General features: G+C 37.7%; 3 protein-coding genes across 6 annotated transcripts in view; all 3 read right to left on the reverse strand.

Moving 5' to 3' along the window:
• Positions 1–202: 202 nt before the first annotated feature.
• Positions 203–8,870, reverse strand: chp1 (calcineurin-like EF-hand protein 1). The gene is made up of 7 exons (XM_061794821.1): positions 8,479–8,870; positions 7,806–7,878; positions 7,268–7,348; positions 5,737–5,864; positions 5,604–5,665; positions 3,753–3,875; positions 203–1,528 (listed from the first exon to the last, which is right to left on the reverse strand). The coding sequence occupies exons 1-7, from the start codon at positions 8,543–8,545 to the stop codon at positions 1,475–1,477; spliced, it is 588 nt and encodes a 195-aa protein (XP_061650805.1). The 5' UTR covers positions 8,546–8,870; the 3' UTR covers positions 203–1,474.
• A 1,440-nt stretch (positions 8,871–10,310) lies between these two features.
• Positions 10,311–17,278, reverse strand: lgmn (legumain). The gene is made up of 14 exons (XM_061793706.1): positions 17,119–17,278; positions 16,740–16,890; positions 16,144–16,241; positions 14,641–14,722; positions 14,478–14,560; positions 14,302–14,377; positions 13,247–13,309; positions 13,085–13,151; positions 12,865–12,983; positions 12,345–12,434; positions 12,060–12,263; positions 11,723–11,893; positions 10,752–10,819; positions 10,311–10,616 (listed from the first exon to the last, which is right to left on the reverse strand). The coding sequence occupies exons 2-14, from the start codon at positions 16,872–16,874 to the stop codon at positions 10,577–10,579; spliced, it is 1,296 nt and encodes a 431-aa protein (XP_061649690.1). The 5' UTR covers positions 16,875–16,890; positions 17,119–17,278; the 3' UTR covers positions 10,311–10,576.
• A 544-nt stretch (positions 17,279–17,822) lies between these two features.
• The window catches only part of pcnx1 (pecanex 1), a 39,982-nt gene continuing 36,218 nt past the window's right edge, over positions 17,823–21,586 (reverse strand). For all 4 annotated transcript variants that reach the window (XM_061793705.1, XM_061793704.1, XM_061793703.1 and 1 more), the window contains exons 34-35: positions 21,424–21,564; positions 17,823–20,947 (exon numbers count right to left, since the gene is read on the reverse strand). In XM_061793705.1, the coding sequence (XP_061649689.1) occupies positions 20,807–20,947; positions 21,424–21,564 (282 nt within the window). In that variant the 3' untranslated portion in view covers positions 17,823–20,806. The remainder of the gene's footprint in view (positions 20,948–21,423; positions 21,565–21,586) is intronic.

Here is a 21,586-nt window from a genome sequence, read left to right on the forward strand (position 1 = left end):
ATTTCAACGGAATCATGGTTGAAGTCAGCAGAGGGAGCCATAGCAAATGTCCGGTAGATGGAGCGATGCGTGATTCAACCCAATTTGACTTATTGACTTCAAATAAATCTCTATCAGTGTTGAGGAAATACCCATAGGATGAATATTTAAGTTTTACGTTGTGCTTCACCCCCCCCGCATAGAAGTACATGTAGGCTTTGAACTATTTCACAATTTTTAATTATATTAGGCTCTACACAAGAAATAATATAGCATTTCATTGATTTTAGCATGTGGAATTAGTGGCACAATTAAGAGTCAAATGCATCATGAACATGCAATCTAGTTCAAATACACAGACTGCTTTAAATAAAAACATATACGGCGTAACATGTTACATTAGCGTTTGCTGGACCACATTTTATTATCCAGTGACATCAATCGTAAAATGTTCCTTCTTAGCACAACCACTGAAGCGAGTCATTCCAAGTGATTGGCAGTTCTGTAGTTCATGTAAGCACAAGGAAAAGAAGGGCAAAAGGATCTTTAAAGGAGACATTATGGAACACTGACTGATATCGTATCCAAATGGTTATGTCTCTGTTGTTCCTGTCAATTAGCCTCACTGTGACATAACAGTGGGGCAAACACAATAAGCACCCGTCCCGGCCAAAGTTCCAGAGCGAAAGAACCACTTTGGTCGAAGCACTATCATGTCAACGCCAAAAAGGTAAGCAGAGTTGCACAATTACCTTCTGGGAATATTGTCATAATCATGTTCGGCTAAGTTGTTGACGTGAAGGTGATGGTGGTTCGGTATTAACGTTTGGCCATGAGTACCACGCTGTACATTAGTTACACTGAGAAAAACGCTAAATCAAGTGAATTTATCTTCTTTCTAGTGAAAACATCCCACTGTACTTATTTTAAGACAGTTTGACTTTTTGGGGTTGGCGATGAAACGCTGCATTTCCAGTGATAACGCAATGGAAGATATACACACACTGCATATATGCCCCTCAAATGAGTTGATTTCCCCATGGCAAGAGATACGCTGTACAAATATGTTGTTAATTCATGATCCTTGGGGGATTTTGAACAAAGTATGGTCCAAACATAGAGATTAAACAGTGGGGGGGAAATATGTCGGCTTTAAAATGGTGCATTAAAAACACTCTCTTTTCCTTCTGTTCTATTGGTTGTAGCGTGTGAACAGTAGTGGCGACTGTGGTCCTCACAGTACCGGGAAGAAAGAAATTGCATATCAAAACAAAACAAAATAAAAAAAATAATAATAATTAAAATCAAGGCACATGCGCATGTGTAGCAGCACAAAGACGTTTCCTAAATTTTTTTTTTTTTTTTTTTTTGCGTGAGAGAGCGTCTTTCTACGAGAGGCGAGGACCACAGTCACCTGCTCTTATGAGACCACAGGAGAGAAAACAAACAACAAACACAAAACTAAATGTCCGGACGTGAAGATTTCCTAAAGTCATCAGTGCAGGAAGCGGATGCTCATTTTCTGCTCCACGTCCACTTTCTCCAGCACCTGTGCGCACACAAAACATTTTTTAAGTGATGCCTCCACTTTTTACCACATTATAAAATAAAAAGCACAGAAATATAAAGGCAATTAAATACGTCATCATAAAATATGGTTCACTTTTCAATGCACTGTGCCATCATGCAATAGTAATTCCAGTTAATAAATCATTAGATAAACATTTTATTCAACACACTTAAAAAAAAAAATAGATGTCATTATATATAAAAAAATATGAAATTAAAAGACCATTCGATAAACAGAAATGCCATTGAACAATTTTATCTATTAAATAAGAATCAATTAAATTGAAGGATAAAAATCTATTAAATGAACGTCAATAAATTTAATAAATATACATTGAATAAATATGCCATTTAACAAAATTAAATGTCACATAAAATTCAAATGACATCCGAAAAACATCAAATAAAATGTAATTAAAAAATATTTAAAAATCCATTACATATAAATCCAATTAGATTAAATTATGAAAAATCTATTAAATAAAAATGTCAATTTAATAATAAAATACATACACAGCCGTAAAAAAGCGTTGCTCCCCTTCCAAAATTCTTATATTTTTGCATAGTTTCCCTACTTTTATGTTTAAGATCAAACAAATGTAAATAGACAAATATAACCCAAGTGAACTTAAAATTCTGTTTTTAAAACGTAATTTCATTTACTAAGGAAAAAAACTAATCAAAGTTAGCTGGCCCTGTGTGAAAAACTAATGGCCCGTTAAACCTAATTGGTTGGGCCAGCCACAGCAGCAACAACTGAAATCAATCAACTGAAATTCAACTGTTTGAATTCAGCAAGAATTGAGGGTTTGACTAGGCCACTCCAAAATCTTCATTTTCTTTTGTTAAGCCATTCAGAAGTTAACTTGCTGGTGTGTTTTGGATCATTACCCTGCTGCAGAACCCAAGTGAGCTTCAGCTTGAGGTCACTAACTGATGGCCGAACATTCTCCTTCAGGATTATATGTTAAAGAGCAGAACTCATGGTTCCATCAATCGCAGCAAGTTGTCCAGGTCCTGACGGAGCAAAGCAGCCCAAGACCATCACACTACCACCACCATGTTTGAATGTTGGTATGATGATCTTTTTCTGAAATGCTGTACTACATTTACACCAGATGTGACAAGACGCACACACCTTCCAAAAAGCTCAACTTTTATCTCATCAATCCATATAATGTTCCCCCAAAAGTATTCAGATATTTTTTTTTGCAAAAGTAAGATGAGCCTTTGTGTTCTACTTGGTCAGCAGTAGTTTTCGCCATGGAACTCTGTCATGGATGCCATTTTACCCCAGTCTCTTCCTGATTGTTGTGTCCTGACCACTGACTTCAACTGAGGTCTGCAGTTCTTTAAACGTTGTCCTGAGTTCCTTTGTGGTCTCCTGGATGAGTCATTGCTGTTCTCTTAGGGTAATCTTTGTAGGACGGCCACTTCTACAAAGGTTCACTACTTCTCCATAATTTCTCCATTTGAAGTTAATGGCTCTCCCAATGGTTTGCTGGAATCCTAAGGCTTTAGAAATGCCTTTTGAAACCCTTTCCAGACTGATAGATGTAAATTACTTTATTTCTCAACTGTTCTGGAATTTCTTTGGATCATGTCATTTTGTTGCAGCTTTTTTAGATCTTTTGTCCGACTTGATTTTGTTGGGACAGATTCTGTTGAAATCATTTTAAACATCTTAGTCTGGACGTAATCAGACTTGGGTGTGATCAGTGAAAATTAACCCAAAATTGTGCTTTGGTGCAATTAATTTATGATTTAACAAGGGGATAATTACTTTTTCCACACAGGGCCAGGTAACTTTGAATAGGTTTTTTTCTTTTTTTACCTTAATAAAGGAAATCACCATTTAAAAAGTGCATTTTAAGTTCACTTGGGTTACATTTGTCTGATATTTACATTTCTTTGATGACTTTAAATATTAAAGTGGGGAAACTATGCAAAAACATAAGAATTTGAGAAGGGGGCCAATACGTTTTCACGGCACTGGATATTGAATAAAAATGCCATTAAACAAATTTAAATCTGTTAAGTAAAATTCTAATTAAATACACAAAAATAAAAACATCTATTAATTTAAAAGGTCATTAAATAAAATCAATTAATTAAATGAAAACAGATGCATTTAAATGTTTTAAATGCAAATATAAAACCTAATAGTTGTATGTGTATGTTTGTCTAAGGCATGGAGAACTTGCCTTGATGAATTCGTTGAAAGAAATGGAGCTGTCTCCGTTAGTGTCGGCCTCCTGGATGGTTCTGTCTGCAATGCTTCCCAGCTGCTCGTCAGAGATGTTCACGCCCACCATCATCCTTAACACCTATCAAACACACACACACACGCACGCGACACACACTTTGGAATGTGTTTTGTACAAAAACACACGAGTCATGAAAGTATCAGCTTCCGGCAAGTCACGCCGTGTCAGCATCTTGCGAGGAAGAAGAAGAAGAAAAAAAAAAAAAAATGGGAGCTCGTCAACAAGTTACTGTCTCGCTAATTATCAACTGACGGAATGAATGAGGACACGAGAAAGAATGTAAACCTGCTGAATTTCGATTTCGCGCTACAGAATAAAATGCATGCCGCAGTCGTGTGAGTGTGCGATGTGCGTTCAGGGGCACTACGTAAATGGGAGTGAGTGTGTTCTTTTGTAATACAATACATAATTTTACAAGTGGATTACTAGGAAAATTATTATTTGTATGAGAATGCTTTAGTTAAAACACTGTGTGGGCTCACCGTGCTAATATGGAATTTATTTTGTTTTGTAATATATGAATAGAGCAATTATTTTGTTAATATAGTCAGCCAGAGCTGCGAGGAATCCAAAGTTATCGATGTCCTTTCATCGTCGTTCCTGTCATGGTGTGTTGCGTGTTTTTGTTTGCACGTTAAGGACAAAAGTCCTGTTTTTTGTTTTAATTCCTCATTTTAAAAAACAACATTCAAGCAACACGTTTTTCTCATGTTTTTGAGATTCTAGGGTGAAAGCTGCAGCTGGCTACTAATGTGGACTGAATTGGTGGCAATAATGGCGAAATGAAATACCAGTATTTTGAGGGTAATAGCCCATCAGCAACATATTGCGGAAAAACAAAACTATGAACTAGTTTGTTTTGGGACCGGTGAACTTAGTTCAAAATTTTGAATCATGAACTACGAACTGAAATAGTTCACTTTTGGAATGATGAAGTCAACTTTGAACTAGTTCAAGTAGAAAAGTAACTTTCCCAACATTGAGCCTGTATTATTTCATGTCACAAATATCGCAGATGAAAAAAATTTTTAAAAAAATGCAATGTCAATTTTTTTCCCCCCCGACATCGTGCAGACCAACGTCACAGCCTTTAATTCGTCAGCTCAACACAGTTACTATGATGTTGTAGACAAGCTCCAACAAGCGCAAGGAAGCTGAGTCCACAGTTTCTTCATGTGTGGAAACTTCCTGCTTCGTTTCACTGCAGCGCTACACCAAAACTAGACAAATTCAATTAACATTTTGCCAAACTCAGCAGAGGATTGCGGGGTGGCCTGAGGATGATGGGGGGGAAAAAATAATAATAATAAAAAAAAAAAAATAGCATTTAAGAAAAAATAAAACTTGAAAAACATTTCTGGAAAATATGTAAATTTCCCCCCGAAAAAAAGTATTTCTGGATTTTTTTTTTATTTCACTCAAAAAGAATATCTAAAAAAAAAAATATATATATATATATACACATTTTTTTAAAAAGTATTTAAAAAAAATTTCTCACATATTATCTAAATAGACCTTTTAAACTTTTTAAAACGAAACATTTTTTTTTACAAGAAAACTTAATCAGTTTTTTCTTCTAATGCTTTTTCCGTGCTTTTTCTTAAAATGTACAATTGAAATTACAATTTCTAGATATTTTCAAAAATGGTTTTGTAAAATTCATTTTTTTCCTGAAAAATATTTTTTCCAACAATTTATTCATTTTTTTCCCCCTAAAACTGTTAAGTGCTACAATTTCTAGAATGTACATTTTTTTAAATTTTTTATCATATTATGTACAGCACTCACCTGAAGCAGCTCATCCCGCGAGATCTTGTCGTCTCTGTCCAGGTCGTAAAGACGGAAAGCAACTGAGTAGAAAAGGAAAATGAGCGATGTGTGCCGGGTTGTTGTTTGCATCAATACCAAAGCGCGCACTCACACAGCAGCTTGTTGGTCCTGCTGTTGAGCGGCTCGCTGACGTTTGCATTCTTGTTCTTCTCGCTGTCCTCGATGGGCCGGAAGTGGGCCAGCGTGCGCATGAAGCCTCGGAAGTTCACCTGGTCTTCCCTGAAGACATTTTAAAAACACACACACACACGCCTAATTCATGGATATCGGGATAATGTGTCGCTGTGTGAAAGTTACGCCATAACTATTATCTCAACTTTATATTTTTAATCTATCCTCTGTTATTCGCTGAAAAACTCACCTAGTTACCCTTTTTGTGCTCAGGCCAAAGCACTGTTTAATAAATTATAGATTTTTTTTTAAATTAATTTTTCTCTAATGTTTTACCTTTTGTTTTGACGCGTTCTTTTAAATGTTTGCATATTTTGTTTTGCACAATTACATTTTTTTGGTTTCATAAAAAAAAAAAAAAATCCACAAAAATTCAAATTAAAAAAATCGGAACCTTTTGCTATAAAGGATTTTGTACTTTTTCCTACAACATTAACATTTCTAGAATATTTTTGAGTAATTTTTTTAAAATCATTTTTATAAGAAATATTTCCAGCTTTAAAAAGATATGCTTAAATTTTGTATTTGTACAATTGAAATTCGTAGTGTTTTTTTTTTTTTTATATTTTCTTTCATCCATCATCCATCCATTTTCCGTACCGCTTATCCTCAACTAGGGTCGCGGGCGTGCTGGAGCCTATCCAAGCTATCTTCGGGCGAGAAGCCAATCGCAAGGCACATGGAAACAAACAATCATTCATACTCACATTCACACTTATGGGCAATTTAGAGTCTTCAATTAACCTACCATGCATGTTTTTGGAACGTGAGAGGAAACTGGAGCACCCGGAGAAAACCCACACAGGCACAGAGAGAACATGCAAACTCCACACAGGCGAGGCCGGATTTGAACCCGGGTCGTCTGAACTGAGAGGCAGATGTGCTAACCAGTCATCACCGTGCCGCCAATTTTCTTTCAAAAGAATTCAAAACAAAACAAAAACTTAAGTACCTTTTTTCCTAAAACATTAAAATTCCTAGACTATTCCTTATTTCATTAAATGATTTTAAAAGAATAATATATATTTTTAATTTTTTTCTAACAAATACTTTAAGATAAAAAAAAAAAAATGTATGTAAAAGTATTGCTTTCATCGCATCTTGGTACCAAGGAACTATGTTGAATTGAGGAGCTTCATGTAGTGCTTTGCACCCATCTTGTAGGCAATTATAACCCTTTTTAGGGGATGCGTCAATTACTTGCAGATTTCGCGGCAGGGCTCGGTCCCTATCACCCACGAATAGCGAGGGAACACTGTAGTATAGTAGAGTTCTGTTTCAAATGTAGAAGTGAATACATGTTTTTCAATTTTGCAGGATGTCTGTGTGAAAGGGGCTAAAGACATCAAAGGTAGTCAACAATGGTACATCAACTAGTTGTAACCAAACACCTTTCTATGTGTAACTTATTTTGTAACAAGTGGTAGAACATTTCAAAATAAAAGCTTCACCCTTCTGGGAAGAAAGCATTGATGATGCGGTCACCCAGAGGATTGATGGCCAACTCCGGAATCCTCTGGAAATCTTCTCGACTGCGCACAGACAGATTAAATTGATTAGATTATAATATTTCAGTAAATGTAATAGATAGAGTTGTAAGAAAAGGTATGGGAATTTTTTATTATTTTGCTCCATTTGCATTTTGACATTGATTCAGATGAGGATGCCAAAGGCACTTCATAGTGATATTGACCCTCATAATAATTCATAAATAGAGGAAGATGACACCAGTCACCTTGACTGTTACCGCCGCCGTGACAAGACAACCAAAACATGTTGTGTGTAAACGCCAAAGCCTTACAACACACACACAACAGTGGCTTTAACTCCACTAACTTCAGTAGCTAGCACACGTAATCATTACCCGCTTGTTCATCTATTACTAACTTTGCTCCGTCTGAAGATGAAACTCTTCAGTTAATCACAAACTGTGGAACAATGTTCCAGAAGGAAATCATGTCAAAGTAGGGCTGGGCAATAGTGTCTCACCTGAGGGTGCCGTTCTCCCCTTTATCCAGGCTGGTGAAGCGGCTGTACAGACGAGTGATCTGGCTGTGCGAGACTGCGTGGAAGGACACAACGAAGATGACGTTATGGTGTCACGTAAAATTAATTAATTTACAATAACACACAAAAAAGGCAAATGACAGACAATATAGTCAGTAAAATATAAAACAAAGGAGCCAGGGGTATTTTATATATTAAAACATCAAATGAAGAGCATAAAAATAAGTTTTAATTGCTTTTATGTTTTTAGATTTCAATATTGTATTTATGTATTGTCTGCTTTCCAAAAATGTAAAAAATATAAAAATAAAAAAAATAAATAAAAAATTTGGATTTGTGCATATGAAATTTCACAATAATTAATACATTTTAAAAAAAGAATTATTTACCCTGTTGTGTCAATTGTGGTATCGAAGGTTTTTTTTTTTTTTTTTTTACTATGGAGCTTTTGCCACCCGGAAGTGCATGTGACGTCATGACGATAGGACCATAAATAAGTCATACGTCCTGAATTATGATCCCGTTATACAGCTGTACTCTTAAGCCATAAAATGTGGTTTCCTTGAAGGAAATAACAGCATTTCTCGAGATAAATTAGCATACCAGTCTACACCCACGGATGTTTGATAAAAGCTTAAATAAATAAATAACTTACAGCCTGTTTCTTTCTTGATTTCCTCAATTTCCTCCTCGCGAAGTAACGTAGACGCCCGGGATCCCATAATGATGTTGGGAGTTGGGAACCAGCACACAGAACCGCTGTGAAAACGTCTAAGTTTAGGTCGGGGGGGAAACAAAAAAAAACAGCTACCCTTGACTCTTGACCAGCTAGCACAATAGCCGTCTCGCTCGCACGCCCCACCGCGAGGAAGACAAATACGTCTCACGGGCGGGAGTTTAAGACAAGTTTTAAGTCCGCTCCGTGTGTGAAACTAGTACGTCATTTGTTTTGGGGAGTCGATTTAAATGAACGCTCTGCGATAGTTTCGTCTGACGCTCAAAGAGAAGTTTCGGTCCTTTTATCTTCCGTCTTTATCGAGTGGGCGGGGCTATGATGATGGTTTAAATGGTAGCTGTCTGAGTGCCTGATCCAAAATGGGAAAATAGGTAGCACGATAAGTGCCTGCTTAAATCACGTGTTGGTTTAAATTCGACATTTACAACATTCCTGTACATCATGATGAAAATTACAAATATACATATATTTTTTAGGCCGCCATTAGTACATAAAACAACACAGAAGAGGAGCCAGGGGAGTTTAAAATAACAATTTTCAATTAAATGCATAAAGTAACTTTTAACGACCTTTTCGTTTTTTGGAGTTATAGATTGCGTTTATGTATTGTCTTATTTCTTTCTCAAAATTATAAAGAAGAGGTTTTGAATGACTAAATTTGGATTTGGGCACATGGCATTTCGCAAACTGTTAATTTAAAAAAAAAAAAAATTTTAAAAAAAAAAAAGATAGTTTTCTTCCTACCATAGATGAAACTAAACAATATTTGTTTTCCAATGAAGAGTGAAGTCAGAGTCAATATTATCAATAATAAACTGGGATACATCTTTCCAGAATCTGTTGGCCGCCAAAAGGCTGGCGATACGTTCCTTATTAAAAAACTTAAAAAAAAATAAAATGATACTTTTTTTTTTTTTATTATAGCTCTCCAATGTAAGTATCGTTTTCTCTGGTAAAATGTGATGACTACAATGTTTCTAATCATATACTTTATATCTGACATATATACATGTATATATATATATATATATGTCATATATCGGGATGATAATTGTAATATTTCATATAGTACGACAAAACCATACTACTACTACTAATAATAATAATAATAATACCCAACCCGAAGCCATTTTAATAATGCCCTGATTGAAGCTTGCACGTCTTATGTCCACCGACAGATGGTAGTGCTTCACTGTGACTGTGATGCAAACGGTCTTTTTCTGTTTTGAGGTTGAAATATTAGTAAACGTGGGAAACCACTGCAAACTACCGCCACATTAGTAAACGTGGTTCAATTAACACCTCTTTGACAGTGTCAATCAAATGTCAGCATTATCACCCATGTAAATCTCATTGGATGGTGCAGGTGTACCTAATTATGTCTTGTAAAGGCAGAATCAGAATCATCTTTATTTCACCAAGTATGTAAAAAACACACGGAATTTGGCTCCGGTAGTTGGAGCCGCTCTAGTACGAAAACAGACACTCAATTGACAGAATACTTTTGAGACATAAACACTGAGAAACAGTCACTGAGGAATAAAATATAAGTGAAATTTAAATAAGATTTTTGAGTGTTTGAAATATTTTAATTGGGGAAAATCTAATTTAACACTTGAAGGTAAAACATACAGTAAATCAATATAAAACAGAAAATTCATGTCGCACTGTGGAAAACCTAACATGAAAGTCACTTCTTAGTTGTACCAAGAAAAGGAGGGAAGTGCCCCATATAATAAACGCACAAGCGCTTTGTTTTTGGTCTTTCACGTTTTTTATTGGAGCGTCATTAAACATTCATCAGCGTCACACCAATAAAGCTGAGAGCAAAATGCATATACATGAATAAAAAAAACACTCTTTAAAAGCACACAATCAAAAAAAAAAAAAAGTAATTCAGAAACTTTTCAAAAGTGCAACTCATCTTAAAATCAAACATACACATTCGGAGACAAACATAAAAAGTGTTAATAAAAACAATAACGAAGCAGCTTTTATATTTTGAGTTTTTTTTTTTTCACTTGAAGTAACACACGGAGTCCATGGCCATCTGGATACTGCGCACGCAAGCACGCACGTGCACGCACACACACACACACACACACACACACACGACAATAACATGAGAACTCCACTTGTATTCATTAGCATTATTTTAAATATAAAAAATTTTAATCAAATGCTCCAGCTACCTGTCAGCGGCGTAGCCTCTCTCACACAAGTTGACAAGAGCGTACAGATGTCTCAGCGCGTACTCGTACTGGAAACACAAAACCATGACAAAAAGGAGAAATTAAAATGAAAGCAGCAACTTTTAAGCTTGCGAAATGTGTTGCATGTCGATATGTAAACGTTGCTTAGATGGCAAAGTTTATGAAAAAAATAACTTAAATTAGTGTTACATTTTTATTATTATTATTTTTTAAATTGCTTCATTTGTTTTAAGTACAATATAAAAATAAAACAAATGGAAGTGATTTAATTTTTTATTTAAAAATTAAGCACTTTTCAAACCAAAGAAAATTTTAAATGAATAAAATTTCAAGCTTTGAAAAATGCTTTATTTTTTAATTAGTATAATAAATACAAAGATACAATGAAATTCAATAAATTCATTTAGATTTTGAATTGCTTTTTTTAATAGTAAATATAAAGATGTAATTTACATAATACAATATTTTGGTTAAAAAGGTGCTCTGTTTTCTTAGTATACATTTAACTTTATAAATAGGGTTTATATTTTATAATTAGTGTACAAAAATATAATTAAATTAATGAAATAAAATAAATTTGAGGTTAGTAAAGGGGCTTATTTTCTAAAATAGTATGACAAATAAGAAAACGTAATTCATGTAATACAATCAAATTAGGTTTGAAAAGTGCTCTTTCAAATTAGTATACATTTCTAAGGTTTAAAAGCGTTAAACATTAGTATAAGGAAGTAAAAAGCATAAAGCATTTAAAACAAAAAAATAATGCAACATCAAAGCATTTATTGAGAGGTTGATTGCTCCCCAACAACTATTTGATTTTGAAAATTATTTAGACAGCACCAAATGGACACTCCAAATACTTACTTTACTGCATTGCAGAAATAAAACAAAAAAAATACAAAAAAAAGGCTTGGAACTGCTGCAGAGAGTGTGTTGCGCTGTTGTCGTACCTTGGGTTTGTTCCAATTGAAGCAGTTGTGTTTGTAGTGGTCCACGGCGGTCCGGTAGCACTGGTGCCGCGTCAGGTCCCGCCTTTCGTTGACCACCTCTTCGGCCACGGAACTTCGACCAGTCACCTTCTCGGCGATCTGACGCATGGTTGCCGCCAGCATCTCCCTGACCTAGACGCACACATGCAAAAGAAAGTGCACACACACAAATGAACACCCGTTCACACAAAAACAAATAACCCGCGGACAAAAAAAAATGAAAACACAAAAAAATGAACACACAGTTAGGTTGTCTTTATCAAATAAAGTTTGATTGACAGCTGCATGGCACGTTCACCTTGAAGTGTGCGTCTATTTCAGAGAGGAAGCCCCGGGACATGCCGATGTCGTTGGAGGCCATCAGCTTCCTCTTGAGGATGGCCAGCGGAACGTCGGGACTTGGCGTCAGGTCCAGTTCGGCGATGGGAGGCAACGGGTCGGGGGCGACGCCTCCGCTCTTGCGTGTGCCCTGGAAGGCCGCCACCTTCATGTGGGCCAGAGTCTGACAGCGGGACGCGCACACGTGAATATTATGAGGCAAATCATAATAATATTTTGTATGTTTCTTTGTGGGCGGCCTCACTTTGTTTCCAAACTGCTGCACGTGGCTGGTGTTGGTGTGACTCTTAACGATTCTGAACTGTTTCGACAGCGTTTCCCTGGACAGGTCCTCCTGCAGCGGCACAAATAAATGCCAAGTATTTAAGATATGCAGTCAAAATGAGGGCTTGAAAACAAAATGGCAGACTTCTTGGGTCTTTTCAGGCAAGCCAAAATGGCTGCTTCAACCCAAAATGGCAGACATCCTACACGTTTCCCAGTATGGCCTCTTCAGACTTTTTTGTGGGTCTACTCATGATAGACACATTTACCAAATTTTACATGGCCAAGTGGCTTTGGGGACAATTTGTTTTGTATTTTAGAGAATGGTACTAATGGCAGACTTCCTAGGTCTTTAAGGTATGGCTTTTTTTGAATGACTCCTTTGTGGGCCTACACATGACAGACATGAAAAAGATGCTTTCTTTTCATATTTACTTCCAAGGGTTGTTTAAAAAAACAAAAAAAAAAGCAAAAAAAAAAAAAAGGCTCTCAGCACGAACCACATCTGAGTCTTCCATCCAGTTGACGCTGTACCAGTCACCTAGGTAGGTGTCGCGTTCTGCATCATAGTAGCAGGCGTACGACGACTCGTGGGAGTTGGCGGCCGTGGTGGCGTAAACTGAAAAAAAAATGAAAATAATTAGTATTTTTAATGTTTAAATGTGTCTTTTATTGACAGATTTTTTTGGGGGGGGGTTCTTTCCGTTCTGTTCAACTCACCGTCAATGTCGTCAGGCAGCTCGCTCATCATCGATCCAGATTCGCATGCTTCGATGTAGAGCACCATCTGACACAAAAATAGTTTATTACCACCCTTGACAGATGATGATGATGATGATGATTATAAGCAGGTATATTATTAGCCAGTGAGCTAATACACACCTTCTTGTACTTCTTATTGTCGTGCATGTACTGAATGGTATCCTGGAGGTCTTTGACATACAGCTGCAAAGAAGCCAACAGAGCAGGTAGCAGTTTCGATATACTGTGGTGCCTTGAAATACGAGTGACCCAACTTACGAGTTGTTTTTTTTTTAGATACGAGCCATCATTGGGCCATTTTTTTGCATGGAGCGCAACGTGAGATACGAACGCTGTACGGTGGCAGTGAACTTAATTCAGAAATTTGGCAAATAGTGTTTACTATCAAACTAAAAATGAAACACAGAATTACCCATTGTGCTTTTAAAATAGCCACAGCTTTGCACTTAGCTTAATCCTCACAAACAATGTAACAACACTATTGATATCGGTTAGCATCGATGGTCGTGGTTTTAAGAAGCAACCGATATTTGAACACAAACAGTGGATTAACACATGTAGACAGATAATGTAACAATGCTCACAGGCATATACAGTATTATTACAGCATCTTACAGAGTCACTTACAGAAGTACTACAGCCTTCTTCGCTGCACAACTGTATTATACTGCCCCCTGGTGGCCAAACCTGCCACACCAGAAGGAGCAGCACAAGAAATTGGATTGCGCCATTAAATGATAAAAAAAACGGTTTAATTCTGTACATTGTTATGTTACAGCTAAATGTTATTACTCTGTGTTTATATGCATGTACATATATTATACACACACACACACACGTACAGTAGAACAATAGATATAATCTTGGTCACGTGGCCGCCACGTCAATGCCCCACATTCAACATGGCCACCACGTAGGCACGTCTTTTGGAATTGGATCTAGTGACCCGGAAATACGTCAGTCCCTTTCTCGGCCTGGATTGCGCCACATTGCCAATTAACAACAGTGACCAATTCTGGAACTGACAAATATCGGCAACAGCATTTTAAGTGACAAAAGAAAACTATTTTTGCACACGTTGTTCAGACCCAATAAAAAAAAAAAACTATATCGGTTGTGTAATAAAGGAAGTCATAGTCAATTTGTGAATGTACAGTGAAAACAAGGTGGCCAACCTCTCCAGCGGGGAAGCCCAGAATTCCGGGCGCTCCGTGGTCAGTGAAGTAAACAAAGATGTGATCGTTGGGGCCGCTGTGGGGACAACAATGATAAAGACGCTGTGACAATCTGACAAAAAAAAAAAAAAAAAAGAAAAGAAAACACACAGACACGTTGCAAAATTGTCACTGGCCTCTTCAACACTTTCCCGGAGCCTCCTTTCACTTTGGAGGAATCACCTTTCAGCACGGCCAGGAGGTTTTCCGGACTGACATCCTGCACACGATAACGCGGTCAGCACTGGGTGAGAAAAGTTGCCAAAAAGCGCACAGCGGGCGATTTATTTTGGCTCTCACTTGAAAAGTGTAGTCCTTGGGGACACCCTTGTACACGTCGCTACCGTTGGGCCTGTTGATCAAGATGCCGGGTGTGGGGTTCCTGCAGGAGGGACATGGGAAAACAGTTTTTATATTTAATACATCAAAATAATAATAAAACTTGATTTTTACATTTAAAAAAAACCCAGGCGGATGTATCAAAAGTTTTCCCTTTTTCCAGTTTCAATTACGTATGCATTTACAGAAACCAGGTCGATGTATAAAATAAATCCTTTTTTCCCCACCCTTTGCAAAACACGGGTTGATGTATCAAATTAATTTTCCTTTTTTCCATATCTTTATTTTAAGACAAAACAATTTGATAAACTAAAATAATCAAAAATAGATAAATAATCAGAAATAGAAAATACTGCTCATAAAAAAATATATCAAAATACTAAAAGAAAATAAATAAATATATTTGTTTAAATTCAGATTTTGCTCCACATTGTCTTTTTTTTTTACATTTCGCAAGAGCCAGGTCATTGCAACAAAAAATATTTTTTCCTTGGTCGATTTTTTTATATTGATTATTATTATTTTACGACATCCAGGTTGCTATATAAAAATGACAAATATTTTAGGGGGATTTCTTTTCTTTTTTTCTTTTTTCATTTGACAAAACCCAGGTGGCTGCATCAAAACAAGTTTTCCTTTTTTCCATCTTTGAAAAATGTCATTAAATCCAGGTTGATGTATAAAAAAAAATTCTTAACTACCTTTGACAAACCGCACGTTGATTGATAAAACTAAATAATATAATAAGAAATGAAGTCACCAGCGACCCTAACGAGGACCAGTGAAATAGAAAATGGATGGTTGGATTAGCATAAGCACAAATTCAATCAACAACAAAGCTAACTACAAATCCAGCAATTTTGTAGTTGTGACCAGTGTGAGGCATAATGTAGCTCGCCAAAAATGACATTTGTTTTCCACCCTTCCAGGCTTCTGTCTGCAAAGAATCCGGCATCTAGTTTGAATCCGCCTTATCGCGATGGTTATCTGTCCAGCTGACATTTGCTTTAGAGCTTAAAACAGAGTCCCTGCGGTTTTTCCAACAATAGGCTGAATGGTTTTTTTTGTTATTAGAAATGTTTGTTATTGGAGTAAGAAACAGGAAGCAGAAGTCCAAGTGGCCAGTCCACTTTGTCCCAATAACAAAGCAGCAGTGGTTAAACTTCCATCGCTCTCTTTTTTGTTTTGGTACTTGTATGACAGTTACGAACGTTAAAATTTGACTGAAAACATGGAAAAAGAGTATAAAGTCATAATACGGGACAAACGGTGCAATCTTACAAGATTAAGCCCTCTGATTTTAACGTGGGGGAAAAAAAGACAAAAAAAAGACAAAAAAAATCAGGTTTTACATTTATATAAAAAGGTCAAAATTTTATGAGACTAAAATTGTGATAACTCTACAATTTTTTTTTTTTTTTAAATAAGTGTGTTTGCATGTGTTACAGATGTGGAAGTTCTCACATGTCATCTAGCGCCAAGTCGTCCATCATCATGACCACAATTTGCTCGTCCGGGATGCCATTCTTGTGCACGATCTGGTAGGCGTGGCACGCGTCCGCCTGGTACATGGACACAAACACAGAGCATCCTTTAATTAACAACTCCACAAGTGGGTTTTGTTTTGGCTTTTTTTTTTTTTTCCAGGTATTGGCATCAGATACCAGCCTGATTTCAAGGTATCGGGTACTCATGAAAGCTACCCATACCAGCCACCGATATTTATTGCAATAATAATAATAATAATAATAATAATAATAGGAGTAATCTGAGTGATCCTTGCCAGGAGTTGGCGCTACACAGCAGGGAATAATCAGAAAGAAAGAAAGGTCTTTTTTCACAATTACCCATCATTGTGTTAACTGAAATATTGCATATCAAAAGTACTAATGTTATCGGTGAGTACTCAAGAGTGAATACTGGTATTGGTATCGGTCTGAAAGTCTTATCAAGCATCCCAAATAAGCAATGGGAATAAAAGGTGAATTATTATGAATGAATTAAAATAAATACTCTAGTAAAAAAACAGATACCTCAAGTGTGTGTGTGTGTGTGTGTACCTGATGTCTGTAGTTGTACCAGGAATACGAGCCGGCCACGATCACCACCCAGTTCTTCCCGTTTTCGGGCTCCTGTCTGGGGAAGGAGTTCACCAGGGCGACGGAGAGCCCCAGGAATACCAAAAGACGACTCATTTTCCTGCCTGCGTTTCTGTAGCACGATATGGATAACAATACTAATTATGAGACACGTTTCTATGTCTTCGTGACTTATTTAAGTGGTTGAAGTGAAGTTTTAAGACCAACTCGACGACACCTGATTCCCGGCTGTCACATGACCTAGGCACCCATTGCCCCTATGCTAGCCAGCACCCTGCTAATTCTCAGCAGGGTGTTTAAAATGAACTCACGAGTCCCTCAAAACACACATTTGCATTACCTGTAGTTCACGGTGACGCAGGAAGACGAGCGAAGAGAATGTGGGGGAGGAAAGTAACTCAACGGCCCGGTTTATCTAGGCTGGCGAACGGCGGTGTTGCTTAAACGGCGAAAATCAAGACAAGCTCGGAATGTTATTGGAGCGGCAGCCAATCAGAGCGCTTAGGAGGCGGGATTTTCCTGATAATGGGAGTGGGGAAGTCATGTGCTCTCTGACGAGCTTGGACTTGATTATTAGGTGAAAGTCGAAGGATGACGCAGGGTAAACACAGACCACAAATATTTACTCTAAACAGTGGCACACGTTCATCATTTTTAAACGCTTACAGACAGCACGAAGAAGTGGTTAGCAAAAGAGCATGGACGGTTGTCAATAATTAAGTTGTATATAAATGTGAGAGTATAGTGTTGTGAAGGTGCACGACACGAGGAAAAAAACAAACAAAACTTGAATTTCAGGTGAAAACTTGTAATTATTACAAGGTCATTTTCGTAAATTTATAAGTTTCAAAATTACAGGTATTAAAGGAAGAACATATGTAGTAGAAATATGAGTAAAGTCAAAATAATAGTTGTAAATTTTGAAAATAAAATTTTAAAAAATGGTGAAAAAGTCAATTTGAGATATTCATGCAATATGGAATATGATGAACAAAAAATCTTTCCATTTAAATTAAGTTCAAACAAACACCACAACAAAACGTCTGCAATAAATCAAACTTTTATTTCTCAATATAGAAAAGCAATTAAGTTAAATATTTAAACAATCCATCAAAAAAAATATCTGCATCTTGTTTTCAACCCCATGGTCCTTAAAACAACCTTTTTTTCGCAATCTCAAAAAGCATAGTGTAAATACCATGTTCACAGTAATAAATATTTTATACACATTTTATACACACACATATACACTCACACTCATATATACATACGTGTGTGTGTGTGTGTATAAATTTATATATGAATATACAGTAAAAAGTTATTTTCAAGTCTGTAAAAGAAAAAAGAAGGGTGATTGCATTTGAATCATCATTCCAAGGCATCGGTATAACCACGGCCATTCAGAGTCTGTTGTAATAAATACGTGTGTGAGATATATAAATATATATTCATCCATCCATTTTCCGTACCGCTTATCCTCACTTGGGTCGCGGGCGTGCTGGAGCCTATGGACTCTGAGCGAGAATATATATATATAAAATGATATACAAACATACTTGCGATTGTAGTGCATCACTGTAAATAAAAATTATAGTGCAAGTCAATATTTTCAAACTAATCCGAGTGGAATGACTACAATGAGACTTCCTCTGTCGTCATGGCAACGGGGCGGGGTAGGGGTGGTAGCAGAAATGTCATTACCAGGCATATTTGGCAAAGTATTAACAACAAAATTTATCAACAAAAATGCATAGAAATCAATGAGCTTTGACTGTCATGCAGCATTTTTCCCAAGACGATAAAAGCAAGGCAGATTGTGACAATGAGGAAGAAGGTAGGGAGACGCTTAAAAAAAAAAAAAAAGAAAAAAAAAAAGTCTGCCTCGACTTGTACTTTTCCCCTGTGATTCATTTCCCCCTCGGCTGGGGCGGGAGAACTCTCAGTTCCTCTTTTCACAAGTGACGATAGCGCGGTTAATAGCGACTTCGTCGTTAGCAGCTAACATTAGCAGTGAACCGCATTGTACGATGTCACGTAAAATCGATACCAGGTTTCACTTTCAATAAGTAACAATAGCAGCCACTTAACCGGATAACGTTAGCAGTTGGCCACATTGTGCGATGTCACACACAAAGTAAATAACGTGCTTGAGCTTTGATAACAAGCGACGATAGCGGCTAGTTAGCTGTTAGTGCCCAATCCTGGCAGTTGGCTGGTCACACGTAAAAATTGATGGGACGCTCAACATTTTTTTAAACGAGTGGTAATCGCAGTTACTTAACCGTTAGCGACTACTTAGCCGCTAGTGGCTAACATTAGCAGTTGACCTCAAAGTCGCAAACAAGCACAACCTTCTATAACATTTAAATATAGCCGAATGTAAGCTGTTTGCTGTTATTAAGCCATTAGCTGCACCTTGGCTAACGAGTGACAGTACCTAGAAATTAGCACTTAGTCACACTTGAAGTCGATAATATGCTCAAACTTTGATAACAAGCAATGACACCGACTAGTTAGCCATTAGCGGGTAACGTAAGCAGTCGACCAGGTTGTGAATCTTCTATAACAAGTGATCGTAGCTGGCTACTTAGCAAAATTGAAATAAGGTAGGGCTAGTTAGCTGACAGTGGCTAGTTAGGCCACACTGTGCCATGTCACGCGTAAAGTCGATAAGGTAGTTGCTGGCGATTATCATTAGCAGTCAACCACACTGTGCAATGGTGGTTACAAGCGACAATACCTGCTAGTTACCTTTTGGCAGTCAGCCACATTGTGCGATGTCACATGAAATTTAATTACACGCTCTAGTTTCGACGAAAGCTGCTGCTTAGCCTTTAGCGGCTACTTAACCGTGAGCTGATAATTTTATCTGTTGACCACATTGTGCAATGTCACACGTAAAGCCGATGACACGCTCGACCTTTGGTAACCAGTGACGATAGCGGCTATATAGCTCTCGTTAACAAGTGACAATATCTGCCAGTTAGCTGTTAGTGGCTACTTAGCAGTTATGTGACACAAAATTGTCCTCTGTTGAGATTGGGCTAGTTAGCTGCTAACATTAGCAGTTGACCACATTGTGCGATGTCACATCAAGTCAATAATGTGCAACCTTTGATAACAAGCAACTATAACAGCTAGCTAGCAGTTAGTGTGCTACCGTTAGCAGCTGACCACATCGAAAACACACACAACCTTTTATAAGCGACGATAGCCGCTACTTCGCCGTTAATGGCTACTAGCCATTTGCTTGACCTTCGTTATCAAGTCATACAGCGGCTAAGTAGGCATTAGCAACTAATGTGAGCAGTCGGCCACATGGTGCCATGTCAAAAGCAAAGTTGATAACATGCTCAACCTTCGATACCAAGCGATGAGAGCAGCTAGTTAGCGGCTAGCGTTATCAGTCAACGACATTGTGATGATACGCGTAGTCTAAAACGCACAACTTTCTACCTTCTATGTAACTGTTACCAGCTACCTAGCCATTAACTAAACCGCCGTTAACAAGCAACGGCAGCGACTAGTTAGCGGCTATAGTTAGCAGTCGACCACACTGCGATGCCACACGTAGAGTTGAAAATGCGCACAACCTTCTCTAACAAATGAGGATAGCCGCTAGTTAGCATGAAGCACATTGTTCAATGTCATGCGCAGTCGAAAACTCACAATCTTCTACCTTCTATTTAGCCATTAGCGGCTACCTAGCCATTAGCTTGACCATCGATAACAAGCGACAGTAGAAGCTAGTTAGCAGTTAACAGCTATTGTAAGCAGTCGACCCCACTGTTTGATGCCACACAAAGTAGAAAAACAAGCACAACCTTCAGTAATGTGTGTCAATAGCGGCTAGTTAGCCGTTAGCAGAGCTCAACTTCATGCGTGACATCACACAATGTGTCAGACAGCTAACGTTAGCCCTGAAAAGCGTACCCTGCTTCGGCTTGCACTTTTTCATTTGCGGTTCAATTCCAAGCACTCCCGTGTCCTGTGTTTGTTCTTGGTGTGCTTGCTATTTTCGTCTCCCATTAAACCTCAGCGCCCAGTTCGATGACACCTGTCTCGATGATGGGCACAAGTTTGTCGTCCACCTGTACCAGCAGGATGGTCTTGTCCAAGTGGGAGCGGTTGGCCGGCTCGCGGCTACAAGGCACCCACCGGTGAATCACCTGGAAAAACACAAAAACAACAATCGGCTCACATTTACGACACGAGGACAAAGTAGGTCAATGTCACAGGATGCTAAATAGGACAAAAAAAACAGGATCATCAGAGCAAAGTTCAACAAAAACAGAAGTGGTTCCTTATGTGTTGAGCACACACAGCATTTAAAAAAAGACGTTCAAAGGTGAGATTGCGGATGTAAAAACAACTGCAGGACTTTTGATGGATTTCATGTATGAGGAGGACTTTGAAATCTGACAGTTTTTTCTTGCAAACAAAACAAAAAACTACCTTTTATCTTGGGGGGAAAAAAACTGAATTTTTTTTATAAAATTATCAATTATGAAAAAAAATTCCAACTTTATTTACATCTCATTAGGACTTTTTTTCCTGATAATATTAGGACTATTTTTTTGCATTTGGATGGCATTTGGGTGGGATGCTGAACCAGTGTTCTCGTCCTCGGCATCTCTTAACTCACATGTCCTTCCATGCCCTCCAGGGGGCTCCAGTCCTTCCAGCAGGTCCGCCCTGCCCGCAGTCTCACGGTCTCATCGGGCCACTGCAGCTCCTTCCGCTTGGACACATTGAGGTTCTCCAGCACCTGACTCGGGTCCATAATCTGCAGGGATCCCAGCATGGAA

The sequence above is a fragment of the Phyllopteryx taeniolatus genome, chromosome 13 (genome assembly GCF_024500385.1).
Source record: "Phyllopteryx taeniolatus isolate TA_2022b chromosome 13, UOR_Ptae_1.2, whole genome shotgun sequence".
Classification (NCBI taxonomy): Eukaryota; Metazoa; Chordata; class Actinopteri; order Syngnathiformes; family Syngnathidae; genus Phyllopteryx; species Phyllopteryx taeniolatus.

What these genes read in the sequence shown, in the direction of transcription:
- chp1 (XM_061794821.1), bottom strand. Translation starts at nt 8,545, where the DNA reads ATGGGATCCCGGGCGTCTACGTTACTTCGCGAGGAGGAAATTGAGGAA. An exon ending in AATGCTTTCTTCCCAGAAGG is followed by an intron (nt 5,865 to 7,267) that starts GTGAAGCTTTTA and finishes AAATGTCTTCAG; the next exon opens with GGAAGACCAGGTGAACTTCC. An exon ending in CTTTCAACGAATTCATCAAG is followed by an intron (nt 1,529 to 3,752) that starts GCAAGTTCTCCA and finishes GTGTGCGCACAG; the next exon opens with GTGCTGGAGAAAGTGGACGT.
- lgmn (XM_061793706.1), bottom strand. Translation starts at nt 16,874, where the DNA reads ATGAGTCGTCTTTTGGTATTCCTGGGGCTCTCCGTCGCCCTGGTGAAC. An exon ending in CCAAGGACTACACTTTTCAA is followed by an intron (nt 14,561 to 14,640) that starts GTGAGAGCCAAA and finishes TATCGTGTGCAG; the next exon opens with GATGTCAGTCCGGAAAACCT. An exon ending in ACAATAAGAAGTACAAGAAG is followed by an intron (nt 13,152 to 13,246) that starts GTGTGTATTAGC and finishes TTTTTGTGTCAG; the next exon opens with ATGGTGCTCTACATCGAAGC.